The 8993-nt window shown below is 32.7% G+C and overlaps 2 protein-coding genes across 4 annotated transcripts; one reads left to right on the forward strand and one right to left on the reverse strand.

Moving 5' to 3' along the window:
* The first annotated feature begins 2020 nt into the window (after positions 1-2020).
* On the forward strand, positions 2021-2921 carry LOC105804326 (uncharacterized). The gene has a single exon (XM_012636890.2). The coding sequence runs from the start codon at positions 2285-2287 to the stop codon at positions 2717-2719; it is 435 nt and encodes a 144-aa protein (XP_012492344.1). The 5' UTR covers positions 2021-2284; the 3' UTR covers positions 2720-2921.
* Positions 2922-3144: 223 nt separating this feature from the next.
* On the reverse strand, positions 3145-8780 carry LOC105804325 (uncharacterized). 3 transcript variants are annotated; one of them, XM_012636887.2, is made up of 8 exons: positions 8536-8780; positions 5640-5713; positions 5482-5563; positions 5184-5234; positions 4863-4963; positions 4294-4447; positions 3991-4209; positions 3145-3440 (listed from the first exon to the last, which is right to left on the reverse strand). In XM_012636887.2, exons 1-8 carry the CDS (start codon positions 8656-8658, stop codon positions 3324-3326), a joined length of 921 nt encoding a protein of 306 aa, XP_012492341.2. In that variant the 5' UTR covers positions 8659-8780; the 3' UTR covers positions 3145-3323. The 3 variants fall into 3 exon arrangements, with proteins under 3 accessions (XP_012492341.2, XP_052480273.1, XP_052480272.1); XM_052624313.1 differs by lacking the exons at positions 3991-4209; positions 4294-4447; positions 4863-4963; ... (1 more) ...; positions 5482-5563; positions 5640-5713 and adding exons at positions 6713-6934; positions 7019-7172; positions 7588-7688; ... (1 more) ...; positions 8208-8289; positions 8368-8441 and having other exon boundaries at positions 8536-8771; XM_052624312.1 differs by lacking the exons at positions 3145-3440; positions 3991-4209; positions 4294-4447; ... (2 more) ...; positions 5482-5563; positions 5640-5713 and adding exons at positions 5868-6162; positions 6713-6934; positions 7019-7172; ... (2 more) ...; positions 8208-8289; positions 8368-8441 and having other exon boundaries at positions 8536-8772.
* Between the last annotated feature and the right edge of the window lie 213 nt (positions 8781-8993).

Here is an 8993-nt window from a genome sequence, read left to right on the forward strand (position 1 = left end):
CCATAAATATACCAAGAAAGCCTAATTATCATATCAAATTACGGTAGATCGATAGACTAGCTAAATCAAGCTCTCATGACCTCAAAAATATAAAAATTATAAGAAAATAACTAAATTGCAATTACATATTTTTGACCGAAAGCTTCGAACTCCAACCTAGGTTTTCTTCTTCAATTTTCGATGCATGGGGAAAAAGAAGATAATGTTCTTCTCCCCCCCCCCCCAACTTTAATATATATACATATAATTAGTTAAATTTAAACTTAGTTAATTAAAACTTTAATTAATTAACTAATTGTTTTCTTAATCTACCGGTCCACTATATTATGCTTTATTAAGGTCTAATTGTTATTCTATGTATTTAGTTAATTGTAATTTGAGTAAATTCATTCACTAATTAAAAATCTATAGCGATTAGACTTTACAATTTAATTTATGGGTCCTAATTAACTATAATTTCGGTTAAACTACTTATTTAAAATTCAATTCACTCATATAATAACTCTATAAATATTTTTATTAGATATTTATGAGCTCAGTTTATGGAAACAAGGTCCCGAAATTGCCTTTTCTGATGCCATTGGAAATCGGGCCATTATAGGACTGATTAGACCGAAATCGGTGGGGATATCGATTCGAATAAACTCATTAGACCGGTTGACCTTAGAACCGGACGTTGAACTGATTTTATTTTTTAAAAAATTATTTTTTTATTTTTTAATATTGTATTTGATTGAACTAAACGGATCAGTCGATCTGGCAAACCTCTGGCTTAATCGGTTTAACCACCGGTCCGATTCTGAAAACCTTGGTTAGAATATTTCATTCTGACATATGCTAATAGTTGGATAATGAAATTTTGGTTTGAAAAAAAATATTAAAAATTAAAAAATTTGTTCAACTGTGACCTTGTTGATTTCGGTCTAATCAGTCCAGTTCAAGTTTTTATGTGTTTTTTTTTTATTTTTTATAAGTTTATATCAATATTAATAGTTTTCTAATATTTTACAATTTATTATTATTTTTAAGAATTCTAATATGTTTTTTAATTTTAAATATTTTAATTAAGTTTTATTAATTTTATATTTTTATAATTTATTAGATTTAATTAGATTTTTATATTTTATACTTTTTATAAATTTTTATAATTTTAATAAGTTTATATTAATTTTTATATTTTATAATTTTTTTATGCTTTTTTATTATTTTATGAGAAAAAATATTAGATTAAACCAGAAGCTGCCACATATCACTATCTGATTGGTCTGTCAAATTATTTTAACAGTCAACGTGGCCAATAACAGTCAACGGAAGGGCTTAATTGATTATTTTAGTTAACGGCAAAAACTTAATTGGGCACGAATTTAATACAGGGGCTTAATTGATTTTTATTTTATTTTCTTAAAGGTTTTTTTTATTTATAAGCTTAAAAAAATTATGATAAATTTATTAATGTTTATAATAAATATGAGTTATTATCAACTTCTTATACCCTCCTAAAGAAGTTAACCTCTTAATTTTACAAAAGTGTTTTACTTTATAATTTTTAGTAAATAGGTTAGTAAATAAGAATAATTTTATTTTTGATTTGGTTTTTAGGCTAGATATTATGGGTGTGATTATTAATGTTAAACCAACTTTTGAATGAAAGAAAGGAAACAAAAGTAGGATGAATATTTTAATTAGAATGTTACATGGTAACTTTATATTTTTAGATTTTCCAATTTAAACTTTATATAATTTCTTTTTTAAATTAGAATGTTGCATATGTTGTTAACCTTGCTGTATTATTGCAAAAGAGATACATTTATTTTTTATGACTAAAATTAATATTATTATTAAGTGCATTTACAATATAATTGGTTTTGCAAATATTGAAAGGAGATAATACGGTCCTACAATTTAATCATTGTAATATTGTAGAATTACTTAAATTATAATTATAGTATTTTATTTATTTTAAATATTAAATACACGTGGGAAGTATATATCAAAAGTCGAAATAAGAGTATAAGAGGAGGTAAAGGGCGGGAATGAACTCTTAATTTTGGGGCCTTCCCTTATAATTTATCTGTTTTGCAGTTTTGGTTGTTTTTTCAGCTCAAGCTTATTTTCCAAATTACTGGCAAAGCGGCTAATCTCCCCCACAACCATACTAACAAAAACAAACCACTTCCCCTTCAATGCTATTTTCATTCAATTCCTTCAACTTCCATGGGATCCCTACACTTTCCCTTTTTCTTCACCTCCCATCCTATACACAAATTACATCAAACACCATTCAATGCAAGAAACTAAACAAGGAGATGCCAGAATCTACATTGTCTCCACCATTTTCTTCCTCTGCATCTGCACGGGGGGCGCCTTCTTATGCCTTTACATGTTACAACCCAAGGCCGAATCCGCATCCTGGTATCCTGTTGTTGGGATAGTTCTCATTGGCATTCCCTGGATCTTTTGGATTGCTACTTACCTATATAGGAGTTTTGAAGATTGCGTTTGTGGAAGCAATGGAGGGAATCTCAACAGGGAACTTAGCAGTTTAACCAAGAAACAGTCTTGCGCTGCTGATGGACATGTAGGCAATTCGATGGATTCATTGGAAAATGAAGGCTCACCACTGGGATCGCCTGATGGTGATCATCGTCGTGTTCCTTTCGGTAACATTGTCAACAAACATGGGGGTGATAGTCCACGCAAAGGTGCACGACCTCTCTGAAACAGCACAGGAAGGTAAAGAGAATGATAATCATATTTCAGCTGCATCTCGGAAAGGCGAACCACCACTAACAGTGTTGGATTCATCTAAGGTTTCTTCTCTCTTTCTTTCTTTCCTTTCTTTTTTTTTTCCCCCATATATTTGTAACATTAAGGATATACTGAGATCCCAAATTCTTGTTCTTCCATTCTGGTTGACAAGATATTGGTTTGCTGTGCCTTCAATTACATCTTACAAATAATAACAAGCTAAACTGAACCAAATAATAAATACTTTAAAATGATCTTTTTATTAATAGGATAAACTTAAATAAATTTAACTTTATTATTATAGAATGTTTAATTGTTAAGAGTGATTTATGCAATTATATTCTACTTATTTCATTTGGAATTTTGAAGAATAGAGGATCTTAGATACACAAAATATACCCACAAAGATAAATAAGAAAGTATGATTATAATTTTCCATAAAATTTACATCTTAGAACTCAACTAAACTGAAAATACAACCAAAAATTATAAAAGCATTTTCACATTTTGAAGACACAGAAAAGGTACGAAAGCATGTTCCCTTTGCAGTAAAAAGATTAGAAGACATTAAAAGATTATCCTAAGGCAACTTTTGAACCTTGATAAGAAAACAACCGTATAGAATTCTTGTAGCTTATTTCTGCAAGTTCCTCTTTACTAATTTCCAGCAAATTTGCAACATAATCAAGCACCTGAAGGAAAAGAAAAAATGAAAAAAATTAAGAAATCTGAATGTTACAAACGGTGTGAATTGCATATAGCAGCATATCATGTGATCAAAACTAAATGATGACACCTCAAAAAAATTCAACTATCAGTCGTAGATGTGATAACAAAATATTTCGATGACTCTAAACTTATTGAGGTTCCATCTTCAGACCAACCCCGTCCCAACATATTAGTGCTGCTGGTAATTAGAACTCAACCCAAATAAGATCATAGTCTCCTATGCTTCCTTTATATCATATACGAATCAGATGGTACTAAGTAAGCTATGAACATCACATTTATTTTCAACTGGAGAAAACAAACCAAAAATCCATAAGCTTATAAATGAAACATGATATGTACCAGAGGTGAAGGGTACTGTCCTTTATTAATTTTGTTTTAGGCTATTTCCTATGTAATTATATTTCTTGAGTTTCTACGAGAAAAGGTGCCAAAAGTAAGGTATTAGATAAAGATGTAAGCAGTCTACAGGCATATGGAAAAGATACCCATCAGTTGAACTAGAAATTATACATTATGTATGTTTGCCGGATGATTAAGCATGTCTTTTGGCAATGAAGAAGCGTCTCTTGAGGTATCAGATGAAGTGCTAACATTTGAAGCAGTAGTTCTCCATGAGCAAAAATTTCTTGTGGAAGGAAGGATCTTTGTCGACCAAAATAGAGAGCTTAACTCTAAATGTGGCAATGCATCCGGAGCATCCGACTCTAAGAGGATCCTTTCCAAAGGTATCTGCAGGAATTTCAGAGGTAAGACAATTGTATACTTTGTTACATGATGATCAGATCAATGGAACAATAAACTCAATGAACTAACCGTCTTCAACATTTTGTTGGCCTTCTGCACTTTCATGGGCATGATGTATCCGGATAATGAGAAGTAAGCACCAGATTTGACAAATTCAGGAACCATCTCCGCAGAACCTAAGTAAGAATGGAGGAGGAGACCATCTGGGAAAGGCCCAATGTCCCTGAGGATATTAATACATTGCAGTAAGGAAACACATACATTAACTAAAGCATCTTACATGTACATCAGTAAACAAGCAGCTAAGATACATGCCTGATAATGAGCACTTCTATCAAAGACACTAATAGTGATAAGATACATTGCAGTAAGGAAACACATACATTAACTAAAGCATCTTACATGTACATCGGTAAACAAGCAGCTAAGATACATGCCTGATAATGAGCACTTCTAGCAAAGACACTAATAGTGATAAGTGCCAGAGATTTCAAAGGCTTTCTTGCCTTCATTATGTTATTTGTTATCTACTAAGTGGCAGATCTTAGAGAAATTGTGCTGAAACATTTTCTAAATAGTCCCTAATAATTTGTTTAAGAGAAAATCTCAGTTACAAACAGATGTAGAGAAAGTCATACTTCACTATATGAAGGAGGTCGCCAAATGCACGAACACAATGGACTGATGCTGGTTTTTTCAGCTCTTTTGCAAGCTCTAGCTGTTGCCTAAAGACTTCAATCTGGAAGATAGAACTTAAAGATTCAGAAAACTTCACGAAAATGCCTAGTATACGTGCACACACACCAAGTAATGGCAACATGTAAACAGATGCAAGTCTTTTTGTTATGCATGGAGCTGCTCTTTTTGCCTTAGAGAAAACAGAGAGTATGCTGCCTTATGAAAAAGTAGAATTAATAAAAAATAAATGACAATCAAGATAACACAAAAACAGTGAGGACCTGATCATTAAAATCAATCTCCCTTCCTTTTGAACCTTTGTCCAAGCCAATCTGAAATGTGCAAAAGCATGTTGTTATTAGAGAGGTAGCTATGAAAAAATATAAATCCAAGCACAATAGTGTAAGAATCTAGTCCTGAAACCTTCTGTTTTAATATTTTCTTTTTACCATGAAATTTGGAAAACTGAAGTTAGAACTCTACATCAGACCTATGGACTGCACAATTAAAATAAAACTAAATACCCTTGGTTAGATATTAAGAAATTAAGTAGAATTAGTGGTAAAAGAAATAAATTACCTCTCCAACAGCAGCAGAAGGAGTGGTTTCAAAGAATTCCTTGAGAGTAGTAAACCAATTTGGACTTCTCTGAGGAACATACCTGCAACAAATGAAAACAGTAAAGAGAAGAGCCTAAAACTACATCTAAGTATTCATTTTAAAAGTAACCATTTTACCAAGGATGAACTCCAAAGCATGGAATAACAGAAGGATAGTTGTCTCCCATTTCTTTGACCAAATGCCAATCTTTCTACAGTTTTCAAGAAAAACCCAAGCATAATATCATTATAAAAAAGCAAATAAAATAGGAAAATGAATGAGAAATCCAAGGTAAAAGGAGCGACCTCAGAAACACCATTAACAGCAAAATTTTGAAGAATAGAGGATCTTAGATACACAAAATATACCCACAAAGATAAATAAGAAAGTATGATTATAATTTTCCATAAAATTTACATCTTAGAACTCAACTAAACTGAAAATACAACCAAAAATTATAAAAGCATTTTCACATTTTGAAGACACAGAAAAGGTACGAAAGCATGTTCCTTTGCAGTAAAAAGATTAGAAGACATTAAAAGATTATCCTAAGGCAACTTTTGAACCTTGATAAGAAAACAACCGTATAGAATTCTTGTAGCTTATTTCTGCAAGTTCCTCTTTACTAATTTCCAGCAAATTTGCAACATAATCAAGCACCTGAAGGAAAAGAAAAAATGAAAAAAATTAAGAAATCTGAATGTTACAAACGGTGTGAATTGCATATAGCAGCATATCATGTGATCAAAACTAAATGATGACACCTCAAAAAAATTCAACTATCAGTCGTAGATGTGATAACAAAATATTTCGATGACTCTAAACTTATTGAGGTTCCATCTTCAGACCAACCCCGTCCCAACATATTAGTGCTGCTGGTAATTAGAACTCAACCCAAATAAGATCATAGTCTCCTATGCTTCCTTTATATCATATACGAATCAGATGGTACTAAGTAAGCTATGAACATCACATTTATTTTCAACTGGAGAAAACAAACCAAAAATCCATAAGCTTATAAATGAAACATGATATGTACCAGAGGTGAAGGGTACTGTCCTTTATTAATTTTGTTTTAGGCTATTTCCTATGTAATTATATTTCTTGAGTTTCTACGAGAAAAGGTGCCAAAAGTAAGGTATTAGATAAAGATGTAAGCAGTCTACAGGCATATGGAAAAGATACCCATCAGTTGAACTAGAAATTATACATTATGTATGTTTGCCGGATGATTAAGCATGTCTTTTGGCAATGAAGAAGCGTCTCTTGAGGTATCAGATGAAGTGCTAACATTTGAAGCAGTAGTTCTCCCATGAGCAAAAATTTCTTGTGGAAGGGAAGGATCTTTGTCGACCAAAAATAGAGAGCTTAACTCTAAATGTGGCAATGCATCCGGAGCATCCGACTCTAAGAGGATCCTTTCCAAAGGTATCTGCAGGAATTTCAGAGGTAAGACAATTGTATACTTTGTTACATGATGATCAGATCAATGGAACAATAAACTCAATGAACTAACCGTCTTCAACATTTTGTTGGCCTTCTGCACTTTCATGGGCATGATGTATCCGGATAATGAGAAGTAAGCACCAGATTTGACAAATTCAGGAACCATCTCCGCAGAACCTAAGTAAGAATGGAGGAGGAGACCATCTGGGAAAGGCCCAATGTCCCTGAGGATATTAATACATTGCAGTAAGGAAACACATACATTAACTAAAGCATCTTACATGTACATCAGTAAACAAGCAGCTAAGATACATGCCTGATAATGAGCACTTCTATCAAAGACACTAATAGTGATAAGATACATTGCAGTAAGGAAACACATACATTAACTAAAGCATCTTACATGTACATCGGTAAACAAGCAGCTAAGATACATGCCTGATAATGAGCACTTCTAGCAAAGACACTAATAGTGATAAGTGCCAGAGATTTCAAAGGCTTTCTTGCCTTCATTATGTTATTTGTTATCTACTAAGTGGCAGATCTTAGAGAAATTGTGCTGAAACATTTTCTAAATAGTCCCTAATAATTTGTTTAAGAGAAAATCTCAGTTACAAACAGATGTAGAGAAAGTCATACTTCACTATATGAAGGAGGTCGCCAAATGCACGAACACAATGGACTGATGCTGGTTTTTTCAGCTCTTTTGCAAGCTCTAGCTGTTGCCTAAAGACTTCAATCTGGAAGATAGAACTTAAAGATTCAGAAAACTTCACGAAAATGCCTAGTATACGTGCACACACACCAAGTAATGGCAACATGTAAACAGATGCAAGTCTTTTTGTTATGCATGGAGCTGCTCTTTTTGCCTTAGAGAAAACAGAGAGTATGCTGCCTTATGAAAAAGTAGAATTAATAAAAAATAAATGACAATCAAGATAACACAAAAACAGTGAGGACCTGATCATTAAAATCAATCTCCCTTCCTTTTGAACCTTTGTCCAAGCCAATCTGAAATGTGCAAAAGCATGTTGTTATTAGAGAGGTAGCTATGAAAAAATATAAATCCAAGCACAATAGTGTAAGAATCTAGTCCTGAAACCTTCTGTTTTAATATTTTCTTTTTTACCATGAAATTTGGAAAACTGAAGTTAGAACTCTACATCAGACCTATGGACTGCACAATTAAAATAAAACTAAATACCCTTGGTTAGATATTAAGAAATTAAGTAGAATTAGTGGTAAAAGAAATAAATTACCTCTCCAACAGCAGCAGAAGGAGTGGTTTCAAAGAATTCCTTGAGAGTAGTAAACCAATTTGGACTTCTCTGAGGAACATACCTGCAACAAATGAAAACAGTAAAAGAGAAGAGCCTAAAAACTACATCTAAGTATTCATTTTAAAAGTAACCATTTTACCAAGGATGAACTCCAAAGCATGGAATAACAGAAGGATAGTTGTCTCCCATTTCTTTGACCAAATGCCAATCTTTCTACAGTTTTCAAGAAAAACCCAAGCATAATATCATTATAAAAAAGCAAATAAAATAGGAAAATGAATGAGAAATCCAAGGTAAAAGGAGCGACCTCAGAAACACCATTAACAGCAAAATTAAGGAGACCAGAATCCAAAGCAGTGGAAATGAGTTTGGGGGCTTTGTTGAGAATTCTGGGATCTTGAAGGTGGCAATGAGCATCAAACAATTTCATGGGTAGCTCTGTCTTCTTTGTGTTCGATGGTACTAGTTAGGTTTACTGTTTTCGGTTCTATAAATTTTGCCGCAAAGATTTTGGGCCTTGGAGTTAGGGAACCTTTTAGAATATCTGTTAGTTCTGTCACTGACACTAACTCCACAAGGACCACCTCCACGTTGCTTTACTTTTACACCCTTTTTCTTTTGGCATAATTGCATAAAATACCTTCAATGTTTAAGAGTTTTTAGTTTTGTGCCCTTAACCTTTTTTTTTTTATGTATTGACGCCCTCAACGTTACGATTTTTCACAAATCAATCTGGCTTTAACGGAAAACGTCAGTTGACTGCTA

The sequence above is a fragment of the Gossypium raimondii genome, chromosome 11, assembly GCF_025698545.1.
Source record: "Gossypium raimondii isolate GPD5lz chromosome 11, ASM2569854v1, whole genome shotgun sequence".
NCBI lineage: Eukaryota > Viridiplantae > Streptophyta > Magnoliopsida > Malvales > Malvaceae > Gossypium > Gossypium raimondii.